At 37.8% G+C, this 20,733-nt stretch overlaps 1 protein-coding gene across 3 annotated transcripts in view; it reads right to left on the bottom strand.

Moving 5' to 3' along the window:
• Nucleotides 1-302: 302 nt before the first annotated feature.
• LOC140246184 (glucose-6-phosphate 1-dehydrogenase-like) overlaps nt 303-20,733 on the bottom strand; it is a 43,585-nt gene continuing 23,154 nt past the window's right edge. For all 3 annotated transcript variants that reach the window (XM_072325625.1, XM_072325626.1, XM_072325627.1), the window contains exons 3-14: nt 19,964-20,001; nt 17,230-17,338; nt 15,434-15,651; nt 14,842-15,000; nt 14,136-14,261; nt 12,242-12,335; nt 10,787-10,973; nt 8,277-8,306; nt 7,552-7,754; nt 6,733-6,902; nt 5,286-5,369; nt 303-2,236 (exon numbers count right to left, since the gene is read on the bottom strand). In XM_072325625.1, the coding sequence (XP_072181726.1) occupies nt 2,230-2,236; nt 5,286-5,369; nt 6,733-6,902; nt 7,552-7,754; nt 8,277-8,306; nt 10,787-10,973; nt 12,242-12,335; nt 14,136-14,261; nt 14,842-15,000; nt 15,434-15,651; nt 17,230-17,338; nt 19,964-20,001 (1,425 nt within the window). In that variant the 3' untranslated portion in view covers nt 303-2,229. The remainder of the gene's footprint in view (nt 2,237-5,285; nt 5,370-6,732; nt 6,903-7,551; nt 7,755-8,276; nt 8,307-10,786; nt 10,974-12,241; nt 12,336-14,135; nt 14,262-14,841; nt 15,001-15,433; nt 15,652-17,229; nt 17,339-19,963; nt 20,002-20,733) is intronic.

Raw genomic sequence — 20,733 nt, 5'->3', positions numbered from 1 at the left:
GGGTGCTTTTTTCATTTGTCTTATATACTCTGAACAAACGGGCATATGCCCTGTGTGAAATGTATCCCCTCTTGCCAGGTTTACAAAAAAAATGCATGCATGCATACGTGCACACACACAAACACACACACACACACACACGCACGTCTGACACGGAGATGCCCAGACGGATAACTCTGAATGTCCATTCCATCACTGTGGGGTGGACGTACATTCAAAGATTGTCACACATTAAAAAAATTTTCTAGCATTTTACTCTCATTGTCACATAAACACAAAAACTCTCAAATAAATCTCCATTTCTACAAATCTGCCACCGGTATTTATTTTCATATGAAGCGAGAAATGCATCATGCAGAGATAGAATATATATTTCTTTTTTTATCTAGTACAATATATTTGTGTCATTATGAATATTAAAGTCTACCCAAATAACAGCGTTTGAGCTATGAAAGAGTGAATATTTTGTTCATGTTCATCAATACATGTATGTCTGCATGTTTTCATGCATGTTTGTCTGTATAAACGTAGATGTACAAGTATACACTTAAATACATACACACATACATGTATATAGTATACATTCAAATACACAAACCAAAATTCATATATGCTGCACATAGTGTAGTGAGTCTATTTCAATCTTTCATAGTTTCTGTTTATATTTGTAAAAAAATACTGAGAATTCTATCTAAATATATTCAGCTTCAGTACTTTCAGAAAGCATAACATGCTCCATTCAATTCAATCTTCTAGATGCACCATCTTTACGCCAGGCCCTGAATGAAACTAGTTCAGGGTGATTGGCACAATGTAGAATTCACTTGAATTCATTAGCACACCGGTCAATCATTCCCACTTTCTGTTTTGTTTATCAAAATGCTTGCATTCAAATAGAATGATATTATACCATGGGATTAGTAGGTAGAAATGTTCACTAGAAACATACGTATGCTAGAAAAAATACAATCGTGTCAATTGCAAGTCTTCAAATTGGTACAAAACTTTGTTGTGTCTAAGCTCCATGGAAGGAAAACTTTTGCTTTCTGACAAAACATTTGATTTGCAAAATAATTTGTTTCTCCAGCAAGCAGCAATTACCTACAGTAATGAGTTCAGTACAAAATATAGAATAGTTCTACATATCTTGTTATCAAATTTGTCTGGTGCTACACTCACTTTTTTTTAAATATCTCATTGCATGAGATCAGAAATAGCTCAATATAAGTCATTGTTGCCTCAGGCAACCTAAAAACACATACCAGGAGTCTGGTCACTTCTAAAAAATAGTTTTGTGATTTGGATCGAAGATGCACACACCCCTTAGAACAGATGAACTGTTTACAAGAGACTTTGTACAAAAACCTAACAACACAAATGACACTAACACAGTAAGTTTTCCCTGTGTATGTTTTAAATAAGAATGCAAGGTGACATGTTTGTTGCTTTGAAGGTTTGAGAGTTTATAAATAGGCACAAATATGTATCGTATGCCATGAATTAGGCAAACGTGCCGACGACATTCTGCTATGCCTTGGTAGAAGGACGCACCTAACAAACTGTCTCAGAAATGAGCAGAATGGTAAGATGTCTGAACTTGGCTACCGCTATATGCCCTTCACATTCACACCAGCGTCATGGTATGATAGATACATGACTACATGTATTTCACTTGATTGAGAGTTTCTGTTCAAAACTTAAATAAGAGGTTTTGTTTGCCAAAGACATTTATCCCCCCCCCCCCCCAAATAGATACTGACAGTTTCTTGAAATGCTCCACACCTTTACAGCACGTCAGTTCAGTTCATTCCAGAGTGAGGACGGCGATATTTGTCAAATGATACCCATGTGAATGTACACATCAATGCAGATGACATTATGCATACAAGATGGTATGTAAACTATATTACTTGTTCACAGTGGGAGGGGGAAAGGGGTTGGGATACTGCTAAGACAGGTAGCTGAATTACAGAACATCACTGTGAAACACACCATCTGTCAAGATTGACATCGACACAGTGTGAAGTGGCCACTTTAATAGTACAAAAATAGTCTCTGTTGATGTTCAAGCCAAGACATACGACATAAGTACACGGCTAACTCTCAAAAAAAACGAAGTGCCCAAACCCTGTTATGTAGTATCTTTTGGTCCAGCCTAGCTGGCTGGTGCCTTGTGCTACTCAGTAGCTGTTCCCCCATGGCTCTGGGTTACTGCATTGCTTACGGATGCTACAGTCTGTTGAAAGGACAAGAAAACACAAGATGAAGGGCTGAGAATATCTGACACATAGTATATTAGTATCATTTACCACACCAAGGTAGGAAGTGCTCTGAAATCATGCCATTGACATATACGCAGAGAAAAAATGTCGGCCTGTATACATGCACTTATGTCCCAAAGAACCACCCAACAGTGTAACATCTCGTATTATGACATATGAAAGTTTTGTTTCTTTTTTTACATGCTGAAAGGAATTAGAGATTTGGTGGACTAGCATTTCTATTCTGCTGATTCAAAATTGCTGGTTATATATTTGTGATTCACTTCAATTTCACACGATAGATGATGATACCAGAGTGCTCCGAGTATTTTCAGAGAACCATCACATCAAACTAACTACAAGTAATTCTTAGTAAGGCCAATCGCTTCAAATGAGCAGTTGATTTGTGCGTACCATTCAATAACTTTGCACAAGAATTAAGTTCACTTTATAGTTGATGTGAATGTAGATGCTCTGTAATAAACATCACAGGTCGCATTCACCACGACTTACTTTTCAACATCACAATTATGTGAGATATGGCAGTGACATCTGCCAAGCTGAGTGGCATTTGCACAATCTTCAAACAAAACTGAAACCATTCTCTAGTTATCAGTGGGTAGCCTCTTCATGCAAACAAGGAGACAGTAAGCTATTAGGCATGATTTCAGTTGCCCTTTATATTTCTGTGCCATCATGTTGAAATATATCAGTACATATGACTTCTTCAATGAATGTTCAATGGACCTTCGCTGAGCTTTGCCCAGACCTTAACATCCAAATGGATACGTTCATTGCGACACACGTAGAGATTGCATCATTCCTCCCTATACATTAATGAGATCCATCATAAATTCATTCTTGCAATTAAAAGGTGACTTAAATAGGATAATTTGCATAGAAAAATAGATATTCATTCTCAGACAATGACTGGATCATGTTTGACTCCATTAACAAAACAACAAGCTTGTCATTTCAAAACTTCAGTTTAACTTTCATACAGCCATATAATAATGGTAAGAAGAATGCCTACAAATTCTTCTCAAAGGAAATCAGAGCAGATGCTTCTGTGTAGAGGTAACTAAGATTACATACCCTGTCATTTTCTATTCTGACCTGTTTACACTAGCAACACGAGGCCTCACACATTGTCACAGAATGTCTTTAAGGGTGAAGCATTAAATGTTCAGATGAACCGGACATTAAATTGAATAAGTAATTTGTTCGTGTTTAAATAAATTTCTGTCCTGGTGTTAGTATTAGTAAGTATAAAAATTGTACTTGTTCATTGACCAACACATGGTATGCAGAGTATGCACAAAGACCCTTCAGTTGCCTTAACAGCAGATCATCTTGCCGACCAGCAAAGAATTCAATTTTGAAGAGGAATCATCCAGTACCCTGATAACTATCACCACAACATCATATCAGAGACTGTACGACTTTATTCATTCGTGATAAACTTCTGTAATGTGACTCTCATCAATTTCATATAATCTTTGTTGAATTACATGTTAAGTTAGCATTACCCATTATGTTAAGCAGGTCTATTTTCAAACAAATGAAAAACAAAACGAAACAAGAAGTCTACACACAGGAGCCGTACATCAGTGAATTTTAGCAGGGAGACCAAGTTTAGCATTTGAGAAGACATTTGAGAAGGCAGATACTACAAATTATTGACAATCTCTACATATGTATCCCACACGTGACCACTGAAAGCTAAAACAGCATCTCATTGTTACAGCAGCACATACCGCTAGGTGGAAGCATGTTATGTTTCAGCAGCAGATACCTGATACCGAGCTGGAGTAACAATTCTTTGTATCACACCACTTGCCCTACAGTATTATCAAATATTGCTGTGTTTGTGTCAAAAATATCCTTTTCTATAGAGATAAGGGGGCAGTGATACACACGTCCAAAGTGCCACTCCATTAAAGACTCCAAAGTTTTAGGAACATATGAGATTTTGCAAAATCATGTTTGATGCCTCTCCCCTCCCAAAATAATATCAAATGACATGAAGATAGTGTTTTGTTGTTTTTTGTTTTGTTGCTTTTGTTTTGTTCTGTTTATTGGTTTCTTCTTGTTCTTGTTTTTGTTTTTTGTTTTGAAGGGGGAGAGAGAAGGGAAGAGTGTCTAATAAAAAATGGGCAACAAAATTATTCGGCTTCTTACGGGTATGAAATTTCAGTTTGCCGCGGTAACAGCCTTGCTAATAATGAATGCAAAATTTCTTCCAGCACAAGCAAGTTGTGTTTACTATATCACGAAAAGCGTCATGTTTAGCTCTGCTCACGACAGAATATCACTGAGAATATCAGCACGGACAAAAGGAGGAAAACATCTTTCATATTTTAAAACCTTGACTCTGGCAATGACTTGACTCTGATTTCATCTGTGATCTGTCAATTTAGCAAGATGCAAGTGATGTTACATTTGTTGGGGTTATTTTGTCTTAATGAGATGCAAAATATATTCAAACTTTTGTAGTTCTATTCTATAATTTTTATAGACAACCTGATCACACAAGCTGGTGTCTAATATCACTCTGCACAAGCTGATTACATGTCTTGTCAAAGGTAAAGGAACACTAACATAAACTAATTTTGGTCCCATTTGATTTTGAATTCAAACAAATTAGTTAATGAGAGTGGTCTGTATCATTGGGGGAATCTAGCTTTCAGCTTCGGAATCTAGGATTCCCTACAACAAAGAAAACATGTCTACAAGGAGAAGAGCTTGTAGTACTCAAATCAAACAAATAAACAGACAAAAAACATAATGACGCCTTTCTTTTGCACATTTCACCTTGAGTCAGAACCATTTAATGGGTGATTTGATCATGCTGCAACAAAACTACAATTCTTGCCGATTACTTGACATCAACACGCCGCATTATCGAGCAATCCTAACTTTACACTACTGAAGCCGATGCAAATCGTTTCCTTTGAGAAACGTGGGAAGCATGAGTACTCTAGGTTGTCATGGTAACGGATACGAGGATGACTGAGCATTTACTTGTTTGGGTTGCTCCACTTGTAGGTACCGGTGAAGACAAAATTACTCTTGCTTGTCAGTTCATCTGCCTCAGCGGGTCCTCGGCTGCAATGGAGACAGAGAAATGGGAAATAATTTCTGAGAGAGAATACTGTAAAACAAGGAATGTTCGCGTGCATTTTAATTTCGCGAGCACCAAGATTAACAAAATTAAAATGCATGCGAAAGTTCTTGTCTACACTACATTATGCATTGAATGCCAGTGGCAGTTCGCGAAAATTTCATGCCGCAAAAAAAGGCCGTCGGCTCCAATTCGCGAAAAATTCATGCCGCGAATATTTCATGTTTTACAGTAGTCTCTTCAAATATACAAATAGCTCTTCCATAAAGTCTTCGAGGAGTAAAGGAGAATCAACACATTCTTTGCACATATATGGCCATATTTCTCCCTGAAGCAGAAAAGAAAATAGAAAGATGATCCCTCTTCTAGCTCAGATATATCACCTTCTAGACTATCTCAGTTGATTGCCATGTCTTGGATTATAAACCTGTAAAGTTGATCAATTGTCAATGTTTTAACGAGCAGTCTGAAGATTTGCGAAACTTAATATATTGACCTTTGACCTGTGACTGCTGCATCATGCTATGAAGTCTTTGACATGACTTGAATTGAACAAGGTCTGATTGAATTTCATTTTGATGCCTCACATGATTTGCAACACAGTGTAGAAAAAAAGAAAAAGAAAAGAAAGACAAACAAGTTAACACTTTATGTGCCACGTTCGTACTTCTGACTCAGTCGACGGCGTGCCAACTTCGCATATTCTGCTCAACAAACAAAGCCGCCAAGACCGATCGATAAACCGCTAATTACTGCTAATCCCCCGGCACAATGAAAGCGTTTCTCGTGCTTTTGTTCCTCTCATATACGGCTTGCATTCTATGTGGTGATCGACTATCAAGCGATGTTCCCAACTAGATTTGCTCGTGCATTCTAAGTTTCTGTCACGGTTTAATGTGCAAAAGTCATGCCTTTGCAGTAATGTAGCAACTGATCATTCAAAAGAAAAATTGAAAATACACAGTAGAGTCGTCATACAATTTATATCGAAACAAAGCTCGGCATTCCTCTTTAACTTTGCCTACTATTATGCCCATCTTAACAGAAATTTGTAGAAGTTAAAGAAATTGGAAAAACAGAATTCTTTCTCAAAGCATGACTACCTTCGTGTCTCAGAATAACGTGGCACACAGGGGGTTTTCACCATGGCACATAAAGAGTTAAACAATTAACAGGAATAGATGACCTTAAAAAAAAAAAAGTACATTAATGATTAAGGCATACAAACGTTCAAGAACTATATCCTGCTAAAAACTTAAGAATTCTTTCAGTTCGTAAGTAAGCATGTATTTACAAAAGAAAACAATGCGACAATTCCAACTCCGGGGTTGTCCCCCAACTGCTTACCTGCCATATTTGTAGGAAATTGGCTTGGGTTTCTTTTCTTCAATCTCGTGTAGGAGAGGGGTAAAGATCCGCCACGCCTCGGCCAGCTCGTCGTTCCTCACAAAATGGATCTGACTTCCACAGAAGACGTCTAGTATCAGCCTCTCATAGGCATCGGGGAGGGGAAGATCCTGTGGATTGGAAGGAAAACAAAAATTAGAGCTATGATTCTCAGCACATAATGATCATAACACATTTATTATGACAATTATACAAATACAAGATATCTCTCAAATTTACAGTGGTATCCTACCCTATTTAATGCTATATGTGGAACTACGCTCATCTTGGATCATGGGTAAAGATATTCTTCTTCTACTATTCTTCGTTAACATATCCAACACTGAGACTGGCCTGGTAACAGACTCAGGTAACTGGTTTGGATTGACTCTGAGATTGTTCTTCCAGCTTGGAAATTCAAAGATATAATTTCAGAAAATGATGTGTTGATATCTCTTATTTCTTTTCCAAAATGAGCACGAAACAGACTATTTCACTATGGTCTTCCACGCATTTCACAAGAGATAAAAGGGGATCTCATCCATGCTTGGGTTATAGCTCTTTGACACATGTGATGTCTATTTACAATCCTGCATGATTGATAGATTATATTTCCAATGCAGGCAGGGATGGCTGCATGATGTCACAATATAAAAAAATGTTGGCTTAAACTGGGCTTGGAACCAGCGACCTAGAGTGTGTTAGATGAAAATGCTGTCAGCTGGACCAGCTCATTACTCTGACCACTGGAACTATGTCCAGTCCAGACCCTCCTCTCACCTTGTACCTGGACCCATAGGTCAGGTCCAGCTCTGTCTCCTCAGTACCAAACTGCATCCCTGGTTTCTTGGTCATCAGTTTGACGTAGACCGCCTCGTTGGGCTGGACTCTAATCACCAGCTCATTGCGCTGCACGTTGCCGAAGATGTCACCCGGCACGTCACGGAACTGCACACGCACCTCGGCCTTGCGCTCGTTCAGAGCTGATAATCAAATAAGGGCAAAAAATATGCTGAAACCTTGCAATTGAATACACCACTTCATGTTTTGCGAGTTCTGAAGACACTCAATGCAACACTAAATTGAATATGACATATTTCGTAAAATCTAAATATACAACACACTGAAAATCAATGACATTGCATACTGTGGGCAAGGTCTATCTTCATATTTATTTACACCCATTATCATCTGCTGTTTTGAGAATGTAAAATACTAGAGAAAAAAATTAATATAATTCTGGTTCTTTATTTCACTCAAATGAATGTATTCATGAATGCTTAACACAAAAGAGGCACCAACAAACCTCAGAAAACATAATTCATACCATCAATGTCAAACAACAAAATATACCCATGGATTTATGAACTTTCTAAACAGTGTTACAACAAGGACTTCAAGTGTACATAATCACACAGAGCAATAATTCACAAGACATGCAGGCCAAAGTTAAATACTGGGTTCTCACATACACCGAAAAGACAGTGTACATCGTTCAGACATACCTTTTCCGCATCTGAGAATAAATGGTACACCTGTAATGAAAAGAGAATCAAAAGGATTAGTTCAAATATTTGATGAACATTTGAATCGCTTGTTTCCTTCATGAAATTTGTGCTCCACAGTCACTTTATATATTACCAGTAAAAGGACTGCTCCAGTCACATTACTTCAGAATTAATACTTCTCCTTTGTGACTCCATATTGATGTATCATATCATATCATATCATATCAACAGTAATCATGATTACTACTGCCTTTATTTCTATCTCTGTCATCAGACATGTACCTGCATACCAGCAAAAATGCTAACATATTTTTTTTCTTCATCAAGATGAAGAACTAGAGCAATATAGGCATACAAATTGCAAGTCTCGTCTTTCTTCAGTTATAGTAAAATTTGTCCTTGCTGATACTGCTTTTTCCTATCCTTCTTACGTCCAGCCATGACAGTAGTACGCTCATATATTTGTTCTCTGGAAATATGATTAAAGGTACTATTTACTATCGGGAGCAGTGATTTAAAAAATGTTCGAGTTATCATATTTGGTACATATGTGTAGGTCAGTTGTATCACAAAACATCCTACCATATAGAAATTTCACAATAAAGCCCAAAATATCAGGAGAGATCACTATTTTTCTCAATAAACCAAAACTGTAGATGGTTTATTCTAGAAACAATCTTATTATAACTACTGATCACATTGTGTATATCTAACAAAAGTGAACATTGATTCTACAGATTAAAGGGTGTGTACAGTTCTGGTCGAGGTGACGATTTAGCTTTTACCATATTCAGAAACCACTCTATGAGATGTCAAAGAGCATGCAGTTCTAAGGGGTATCAAAAGTTTATTCGATGAAAATCGGTTTTGAAATGGCTGAGATATCCAAAAACAAGGTGAAACAAAGAGATCCTAATAAAGTTGTGGCATGTCGCCTTTTATTATTAACACTTTTTTGGATATCTCAGCCATTTGAAAACCAATTTTCATCAAATAAACGTTGAATCCTTCTTAAAATTACATGCTCTTTCATATTTAACCCTAACTAGGCCGGGGTATTTAGGTAGATCATAGAGCCGGGGGGGCTCCCAGGCCCCCCCTCCAGATCTCGGCCGTCGACCGCGCAATCGCGACGAAATTTGGCACATACATTGCCTATGATGTAATCTAAAGTACCATGAGGTTAAATTTTAAAGAAATTATCATTTATGCTAAATTATGCTAATTAATGCGTAATGATGCATGAAATCAGACAATTTGGTATAAATCACTAAATAAAGCTCAAAATGGGCACATTTTTTGTGGAAATATTCTTTTCAGTCTCCTGAGCAAATATAAGAGAAAAAAATTACACCATCAGAAAAAATTTCCAAAGTATTTTATTGTTTTTTTAATTTCTTATGTATTTCCTTGTTTTTTCGACTTTATGTTTTTCATTGTTTTTTCGATGAAACTTGTCCGCGACATTGTTCCGAACAAGAAAATATGTTATTAATTGATTTTAATCCATAAAACCTCAAAATAATCATGCTTTTATGAAATTTGCCTGTAAGCACAGTTTGCATTGAAATTGTACACGAATTCACGTTTTTGAGCAATTTTTGGTCTGACATGCACATACATATTTATGCGCAACTTCAGAACCGCGTGCCCGGGTATCGCAAATTTGGTGTCAAAAGATGCGGGAGACTCGAAAGAAAAAAGTCACGAAACGTCGCGGTGATAGCTTTTTGCGTTAGCGATACATCGCGCGGAACGTCGAGGGGGGGGGGGCCTCGGAGGCCCCCCCCCCCCCGGCCTAGTTAGGGTTAAAAAGAGGCTTTTCATTATCTCACTTAGGAATGTTCAAAACATGAATCCCCACCTCAACCAGTACTGTACAGTCCCTTTAACGTTTTCACATTGGTTGTTTCCATCCCTAACTCCCATCTAAGAACTACTGTATACGCCATATATTTCGCGAGTGTAAATTTTCGCGAATCGGGAATTCCCGACGATCTCGCGAGTGGTCTAATTCGCGATCGTGGAGTCCTGTACTGAACGAAGAAATGTACAAGCGTACGTCAAATTCACATCGAGAATAGAGTCAATATTTTCGCGTGTCTTTAATTTCGCGAAATTCGCGAAAATAAAAACCTCGCGAAATAATCGGGATATACAGTATTTTGAAGCACTAAAGTTGGGTTTTTGTTTTATCTGCAAAATGGTAAATAATGCCTTCAATGAACACGTGGCAGTTAACTGCTGTGAAGAAATCTACACTTGGTCTCCAATTCTCATTCAATTTCAGAGAATTGTAGGCCTGTCTAGAAGTCTTTGCAGTTGAACTGAGGATTTCTTCAGAGCTAGTGTACCTTTTGACTGAAGTTAACTATTTTTGTTTATAATCATCTTCCCTAGTTTCACAAAACATTAAAGTTGATTTCAGAATCCTACACAGAAGAACACTGAAATGATCTAGGTCCATTCGAGACAAAAGACAAACTTTCATCAAACATCTTTCTCACCATCCCATCTCTCATTCTTGACCATGAACCTAGCCAGGGCATAGGTGGGCGTGACCGATCCCTTGGGTACAGTGGGGTCGTCCAGGTAACCCTCCCTGGCATCACCTTCACCCTCTGGGTCGCCCACGTACTGGCCTAGAACAACGTCCTCCATCCTCAGTGGCTGCATACATTTCAGAACTTTGACCTTGCCAAGAAACAAACATATATACTTCATATGTCTACAAACCATATAAATATACATATATACTTCACATGTCTACAAACCATATAAATATATACTTCACATGTCTACAAAATATATAAATATATACATATATACTTCACATCTCTACAAACCATATAAATATATACATATATACTTCACATGTCTACAAGCCAGTGATTTCCGGACTGCATTTGTGATGTTAACATTGAATTCAATGGAGTGAATTTGTTTACATGACCACTAAGGGAACAAAGAGTACTTATAAATGAGCAGGACTAGGCAATGACGATTCAGTGCCTTGCCTAGGGGCATAACTACTGCTGCCTGGAGGACTCGCACCAAGAACGGTATAACGGAAAGTCTGTGGTCTCATTCACCTAGTTACAATAGATCCTCATATTGCTTGCTACGGCTGATCTCAAGACCAATTTATCTTCATCTCAGTACACAGCATCACAAGCAGTATCAAAAACAAAGAATGAATTTCTATTAAACACCCAACGCCTCCTCAACATGACAAGATAATCCGGAAAAAGTTCTGCATAAGCTGTTATTTTTGCGAGGGCTTAATTTTTGCGAATTTCGCAAATCACTGCAGGACCACAAATTTTAACAATACATGAAAACGTCACCATACACTAGGCTAATAGAGCACTTATGATAAGCCTCAATGTGAAATCACGAAAACAACATCTCACAAAATTGTCTGTGACCTCCTCATTCGCGGAAATAACTCTACGCAAAAATAAAAGCTTATGCAGTATATAACTTATTCATTTGAGGTCATGGATAATATAAGGAAAATGCAGTATACTCCCACAACTTATACAGGATGAAATTACCATGTCAATGAGAATATAATTTCCATATTTTTTGGATGCTGAGCAAACCTGCGAGCTCTCAGAGCACATTTGTAATGCTAGCAGAATTATAAATACATAATCACAGCAATAGTCACACACTTCTCCACAGTAGCTAACTCAAAATAGGCAAAGGATCCCACTTCATAAAAAGTTGCTATGACAGCAACTGTGTTGCAATGGCAAGTGTCATGGTAATGACAAGAATCCTGCTTCCTGATTGGCTGTTGCTACGGCCAAGGAGAGACACTCTGGGAGAACTCGGACAAACCAATTTGTGGCTCTAGAAAGAGTTGGTATCCTTACATCTTTTATGAAATGAAAACAAGACCTTGAAGAATGAGTAATTATAGAGAAGACCCAACATAAAATGAAGAGATATCCAACCTTCTCATCCCTGATATCCTCTGCATTGGTTGAGGACGGCTTCTCCATGGCTGTCAGACACAAAATCTGTAGCAGGTGGTTCTGCATCACATCCCTGACAAAAAACAAGTTACAAATTGGCAACACTGAGTACCAGAAGTTTGCAGACTTTTTTTTTTTTTTACTGCTTCCTTCAGTCCTTCACCTGTTGGATATTTTCTCACATTGCATGCTTTAGAAGAATTGACAACATTTACAAACTAAACAAACATTTCTCCCCATAATTCTCATGAAACTGTCTATCCACTTTATAAACTCATTCTGTAATTTGACATTAGTGTATGTCCAGACAGTTATAAAGTTTGATATTTTTCGTTTTTTTTTTTTTTTTTTTTTTGGGGGGGGGGGGGGAGGACTGTGAAATAACTAAGTAAATATATTTAGGGACTGCTCAAATGATGGAAATAAAAACTTCCAAAAATTAAGCACAGAAACAAAGGATTAGTAGGAAGTGAAATCCCCCCTCAAAAACAAAGGTGATATTTCACATGTGTACTGTAATGAAAAAAAAAAAAATAGTATGGGGGAGGGAAGATCTAATTGGAAACTAGAGTAAAGAAGTGTCACATGATTGTCTTCATTCAATAACCAGGAAGAGGAGAGGTGAGTAGAAGAGACAAGAGAACAATAACAAAAACTCAAAACGTATTTATACAAAGTAGCATGTGTTTGTTGAATTTGAACTTATTAACGTAATTATGTCAGATGTATTGGCAACTCTGACCCTCTATGTACGTGTAAGAAATAGTTATTCTACAGTAACATATTGTATTTGGTAAACTGCAATTTTTGTAATATTTTGTATTATGGTATAATTTGTTTGTAAAGCGCATTGAAATTCTTTTCAAGTCTGAAATGCACTATATAAGAATTTGCTATTATTCTTATCATTAATATTATCACTATTATCATTATTATTATCATTATCATGATCATTATCATTATCATTATCATTATCATTATCATTATAATTATAATTGTCATCATCATCATCATCATCATCATCATTATTATTATTATTATTATTATTAACAGACAGAGAAACGGGGGAGGGGGCAATATGGAGAAAGAGGAAGTGGAGGAAGAGAAAAAGTATGGGGAGAAAGATGAAGAGTAAGAGGAAAAAGAGAGAAAAAAGGAATGAGGAGAGAAACAAAGAGGAATAGTAAGAGAGAAGAAAATGGAGGCAGAAAAGAAAAAAAGGAAGTGAAGATAGAGTATTACAGGAAACAAAAACCCAAAGAGAAATGGGGATTGAGTGAATGCAGCAACATTAGTAGAACACACCAGCGAAAGTTTGAGGAAAACAAACAATCGATGCAAAAGTTATCAATTTTTAAAATTTTGGTGTTGTAATGACTGGATAAGGAGACAACTAGACTTCATGACATCATGTGTGGACACATAAAGAGAATTCCACAAAAATTAATTTTTCATGAAAATTACACATTCCATCAATTTGATACTGACATATGTTAAGGGTAGTAATTATTCCCCCTGCTTTCTGAAAGCAGTTATTGAAGTGCTCTTTCATCATGCTAGAAAAGTGAAAGCATATTGAATTTTCTTTATATTTTCTTTATATTGTTGTCCACACATGATGCCATAAACTCAAGTAGTCTCCTTATCCAGTGGTTCCAAAACCAAAACTTATAAAATTGCTAACTTTTCCATCGATCGTCCGATTTTCCTCAAACTTTCACTGATGTGCTCCACTAGTGTTGCTGCTTTCACTCAATTCACATTTCTCTTTGGGTTTTGGTTTCCTTTAAGAGATGGAGATTGAAGAACAGAAGGGAAAAGAAGAATAAAAGAGGAGGGAAAGGAGGAAGGGGGGGGGGGGCTGATGGTTTACCTGATGATTCCAAATTCATCGAAGTAGCCTCCTCTACCCTGGGTACCGAATGGCTCCTTGAAAGATATGATGATAGAGGCAATGTTGTCTCGATTCCAGATGGGGCTGAAGATCCTGTTGCCAAACCTGCATCATGGGAAATTCACAGATATTTGAAGATAGGTTTTTTAGTATTTCACCCATTGCTTTGAGAGCTATGAGAGCTTTGGGAAAATTGCCAATGACTGGCAGCTCCTATAAACACTGAATTTTAATACTTTTGACATCTGTGGATCTGAACACCAAGGATTTACAATAACATTACATCTCACATATAATTGCAGTGGGGGGGGGGGCATGGAAAAGGTCAATTTCATGAAATATATTAGATCAAGTGAAATACTCAAACAATGCATAATATTACATCTGTACATTTTTTTTTTTAATATCACAAGGAATCTTGCATTGGCAATGAACTCTCAGCTATTTCAAATGGAAGACCAAAATATATCCGCAAGTATGTGTCCTTATGTGTAAAATGGTGCCATCCTATTTTGGGGAGATACACAGTGGCAGGAATTCTATCTTGAGATGTCATAGAAGATGAAAGAAAGAAGAGGAAATGCAAGTTAACTGAGATATGCATTCTAAAAAAGGCTACAAGCTGACCACTAACATCACACTCAAAGGAGGCAGGGGGGACATGACTGACCGGTGGGCACTTTACCTGAGCACCATGAGGTTCTGCACCATCTCTTTGCCGAGGTAGTGGTCAATTCGGTACAGCTGCTCCTCGCTGAATAGGCCGGCCAAGTGGGTCGAGAGCTCCGAGGACGACTCCAGGTCACGCCCGAATGGTTTCTCCACGATCACTCGTGTCCAGCCACTGATAGCGAGGCAAATATTCATAGATTATTGATGTTATCTTCATTCTTATCATCATCTGTCCACAGCAACATTACAATCATTTATATGTGCATTTTTCTGAAGCTTGTCTTAGATATCAATTTATATATGAATTGAATACAACAGAATGCATTAATCACTACAGGTATTTCTGTCAAAAGTCTGTTTTCAAAGGTCTATAAGATGATGGAAGCAAAATAATGTTATGGAAGTAAATACAAAGCTATGATATTGAAACACAAATATGAAATTAAAATTCTATTTTGTTCATTCGAAATCTACTTATTTCTGGTGAACCGCACTATTCGTGGCAGAGTGCGCCTATGTGCACATAAGAAACTGCCTGCCTCTCTCGAAGAGACATGCAAGCCCACTGGTTTCCATAGAAACATATTTTGTTTTACAGTACTCACTTCTTTGCCATGCACGTTCCCTTGATGTGCGTTGTGACATCTTTGAATACGGATGGAGGAAGAGCAAGGTAGAACAGTCTGTTTGCCTTCTGGCCTTTCTCGATGGTTTCGAGAACCCCGTTCAGGTTCTCGAAGGCCGCGTCGTCCGTGTAGGAGCCCTTGACGTACCGGTTGGCCTTGAAGAATTCATTCACTTTCTCCTCCTGCCCATCCTTCAACTGTGTAATCATAATTAACATCAGAGCCAAGTTAGAGAAGGCTTGAGGGAAGACTAAATTAGCGCTAACTCCATATTAGTTATTGCACTTTTTAACCCACGAGAGTAAAACACAGCATTATAAGCTTTTGCGAAACTGAATAATGCTATCTTCCCACGGTCATGACGCCTGAACAAAGAAGACCATGTTGCTTTCTGTCATAAATATCATACCTGCCTCTCTTGACATAACCGTTTATCATACATTGTTCATTGTTACACTGTTCAGACATACCACTTAACCCTAAAAGGGGTGGAGGGGGGCAGAATCTGCCCCCTCAACGTTTCGCACAATAATTTTGTGACACGAGAAGGCCTATCATACGGCTTCTTGACCTTTTTTGTTCAAGTCTTGCACAACTTTTAAGACCAAATTTGCAATGTCAGCACAAACTTTTAATAAAATCGCACCCATTTTTGTAGCTGCATGTCACCAAACGAGCACAATTTTGTGATTTTGAGTACATTTCCTATAAAAAAAAAGTGCTCTGTTATGAAACTCATGAAAACCCATTTTTACTATTCATCACTTTGAATGATTGATTTCATGCTAATTATGGTAGGAAAGTGGTCAGTGACAATTAAAAAAAAAAACAAAGAAAAAAATCTAAAAACAAGGAGAGACATAAGATATTCTAAACACTATAAAATACATAAAAACTTAAATGACTTTTGGAAGTTTTTATGATGAACAATTGTTGAACATGTTAATACAGATGTACACAAACCAAAAAAGTTAATTCTCCATACTTTTAATTAGGCTAAAATGAGATTTGAGTTTAATTTGCATAATCATTTAATCAGAATTAGAAATTGACAGTTTAAAAAAACTTAAGACACAATCTTGTAGATTAGAACATGGGTGTCATGCGTGCCAAATTTTGTGGCAATCTACCCTGATTAGGGTTAAAGACCTTGCTGATTCATCCACATCAGGAGCTAGAAGTATAAGTTACGCTGCGTTTACACCATGTTCCCGGCGACCACGGCAGTTACGTTTCAGACCATTGTGGACAAAATGGGCTGAACATGAGACAATGCTGTTAGACGGGATGGGCAGGTTGTGATTGCCATGGATGCTGTGTCAGATTTTTAAACTGTCAAAAAATTTGCCACGGCAGTCCCAATGCTAATGAGAAACCTTGTATGCCATAATAAAACGAGGAAAATGCAACAAAACACAACGGCACGAAATAGGCCGTAACAAAACTTGGAGGTGGTCCATAGCGGGCTGCGATGGAAAATATTGATAGTCTAGCCTGACCAGAAGCCGTGAGGACAACATCTGATAACTATACGGTATGTTCACCAGGGCGAGGACTGGAACGAACAAGACTAGATTACAAAGAGGGGAAAACAGGGGAACGTCTCATCTACTTATGGTGCATTACGTTTTTGGGTAAATGGGGCTGCCGTGGCTACCAGGAACATGGTGTAAACACAGTATTAGAGATCGTTTTACTCTTTGTAACAGTGCACTGTCGGGCAGAGACCAAATTCAATTCATTGCACCTGTCAGCATCAGCGTGGTTCATCTTACCTTCATGTAGGGAGTCGCTCGTTTCCTGAGTTCGTCGATGGACATGACAGACCTGGCGTAGCCAACAAAAGTCGTCTTCTTTGGAAGCAGACCATCCTTGTAAAGCCACCTACCAAAGTGAAAACATGACGATACGGCATAAGTTATACTGCTTTGCTGGAATGAATACTGTACGAGCTGAAATTTTCGCGAATTTCGCGAATTGCCTTTGAACCGCGAAAATAACAACACGCGAAAATAACAATGCGCAAATAAGTAAGTACAGTTAGACCCTCGCAACCGCGAAATTAACAACACGCGAAAATGTCCTCCAAGTAGCAATTCGCGAAAATATCTGTACGCGAAAATTTCAGCTCGTACAGTATTCAATTTCTGGGCCATTTCACACAATGTGAAATGTATGCATTTATTTCAAAAAGTTCCCTCAAAACATCTTCTTTTGAAAATCTTAAATTACATGATCCTTCATAAAATACTGAAAACTGCATAGGTTATCTTCTTTGTACCTTCGGAAACTTTCTTTTTGTCATTTACTGGTATGTTAACATTGCCTTTTAGATTTTTAAAAGAACCTATGAAATCAATATTACCTGAGGCAGTTTAAACATAGGCTTATTTTGTAGTGTGAAAATTTTCATTAATTTGGCACTCAACCTTATAGCAAGAGAATGTCACTATAAACACTGTAGGACATCGTGAAAAATGTATCAAGCAAAATAAATTTCTACATAAAAGTAAGCAAGCAACTATCCAAAGACTCATACTTGGGGGGGGGGGGTTCTATGTTCACCTTTCATGCCCCTACATCATGTTACTTACTCCTTTCTAGCATCCTCTTGCCTTTTACTTGTCAATGCTGATCAGGAGTGCATGTGATAAGGACGTGAGCCAATATTGCAAGTTACATAATTGCGGTTACCATGGTAGCAGCTGACTAGCGACCAATTAGTTGCAGGTTTTCTTTCCTTTTTTTCTTAGCGAGCTTATGATTTGAGAACCTCTTTCTGAAAACAGGCTCTACACCAAGGTTGTGTTTCATTCTCTTTCGCTCTTGCTCTCAGAGCTCATTAGCATCCGATCCCGCCCCCCCCCCCCCTTCCTGCTTCCTTCTCCTGGGGCTCTATCTGTCTCTCTGATACCCTTTTCATATTGGCCAAAAACATGGCACGTCCTCCGGAGGACGTGCCGTGTTCATCCCAGACCACTGTCAATATGAAAGCTCGACTCGGCGTGAACACAGCACGAACAGTGGATGAACACAGCGTGAAGTTCGTGCTAGATGCTGCCAATATGAACGAACACGGCATACAACCGAAACCAGAAATCTCGGATAAACACAACTGCGAGCGCGCGCTAGTATGTATACAGTTACACGTGTGTGCTTTGTCAACGTACAATGATCGTTTATTTATCGCAAATTACATGCCATGGCAAATTATTGTTTGCCGACTTGCAGAGGTATCAAATTTGTAGGAACAACGAATGATTATCATTACAAAAAAAAAAATAAGTCTTGACTACAACATAATATAGTTTGTTTTATTTATGTCTAAACAATTTTTACACTCATTTCACGTGTAAAATTGCAAGACAATTAGGTGCGTTTGCTTTGAATTGGGTCAGTCTGCGCTAGTAATTACATGATTACTGACAACTGCTACTGATTGCTGTCGGCTGTAAAATGTGTGTATTGTTGTAATGCACTTGGAAAAATTCGTGGATTCGGCATTTTGGTGGACAGTCAGACTGTTGCTTTCATGAAAAATGGCACAGGAAGCTGGCCGCAAGTAATCATGGGACCATGTCCCCAGCGGGTTGCCATGGGATCATGTGCCGAGCTCGTGCCGTGTTCAAGATCAATATGAAAGGGTACCACAGCTGTACCTCGTGTTTACATAGGGATTTGGGAGGGCGGTTACGCCGTGTTCATCCCAGACCCGAGTCTGGCATGACATCCGAGGATGCCAATATGAAAGGGGTATGAGTGATTCTCGTGCTGAGTGTGAAGAAAACACTGATTGCTTGTTTGCAGTCAGCATAATTCATCATCCGGACAGCGGCGTTGATTAGACTATATCCCAGGGCATTACCTGCATTTCAATGCTGCTTGCACAACATGGTCCAAGGGAAATTCTTTGCTGTCTTTGGATGACATTTTGCACGGTCAGCGAATGCATTGCATCTATTCTTTAATGTGCAGACTAGTACACAAGCAAAGCAACAGCAAATGTAACTACTTAGTAATCATATACCACTACGTACTCCATTATTCAATTACCTGTGACATTTAAGGTTCCTGCCAAATCAAGGTTACTCAAACTTGTTGCTTACTGTATATACACATTTTTTTTTTTTTATAAATCTGATGCGTCATATCCCATTGGCCAGTACGTATAGCATGGAGTAAGGACCATTCATCAGTATTTCAACATGTATACCGACTATGCAATATCATGTCTTAATGGCCTTCATGGGCCCTTGGGGTAACTTCTGGCACAGTTTTTTCTCTACCTCAGTTCACAAAATAAGGATTTAATTGTTTGTCGTTTTTTTTTTTTTTTTTTTTTTTTAAGATCATAACTCCTTCATAACACACTACGACACACTATGGGCAGATGAGGGTCATCTTCTTCTCACATATCAGTATCAGCTATCTGGTTCTTAAGAAAATTTCTAAATTTTACAGGCAGATTACTTCATTTCCACTTCAACACACCTAAAACGAAATACTCACCAGAGTGTTGGATAGATCTTCTTCTTTGCTAGGTCTCCCTGTAGACATGAAATAAGATAGAGTATAGACCTTTTAATAGCATTCATGAGTTGTATAAAGCACAAAGTTCACATTCTATTTAAAACAAGCCTATCTCAAAATGAACACAAAACTTGTTTGCTCTGACCTAAAAAACAAACAGCATTAGCATTGGGGTGTAAGTTTTCTTCAATTTGTCTCCCTCTCTACAAATGAAATTAGATCGCAGTTCTGCTGATCTACATTTTTTTTTAAAATTCAATTCATTAAATGTAAAACACAATATTTTCATGGCATGAAATTTTCGCGAATTGGAGCCAACAGCCTTTTTCGCGGCACGAAATTTTCGCGAGTTGCCTCTAACATTCAATGCTTATAGTGTAGACAAGAACTTTCACATGCATTTTAATTTCACGAATCTTGGCTCTCAAGAAATTCGCAAAATTAAAATGCATGCAAACATTCCTCGTTTTACAGTATCATCTCATTTTCTGATAAAACAATACAACAGTATTGAATTTTACAATACAGTACACAAAAGATAATCAATCATTTACATATATCTGTGAAAATTAAAAAAAGAGAACTTGAATAAAGCCAGAAAGGCTGTGCAAAGTAAGTACCCTTCTATACTAGTATGCACAAAATAATTGATTTAAGTACAAAGTGTAGACATGGACAGAAAATAAACAAACACAACAAACCAAACTAAAACAAAACAAAACCTAAGACAAATGATATGATAGATTGTC

The sequence above is a fragment of the Diadema setosum genome, chromosome 2, assembly GCF_964275005.1.
Source record: "Diadema setosum chromosome 2, eeDiaSeto1, whole genome shotgun sequence".
In the NCBI taxonomy this organism is placed as follows: domain Eukaryota; kingdom Metazoa; phylum Echinodermata; class Echinoidea; order Diadematoida; family Diadematidae; genus Diadema; species Diadema setosum.
The sequence above is the reverse complement of the archived record's forward strand: the minus strand, read 5'-3'. Positions and strand labels throughout refer to the sequence as shown.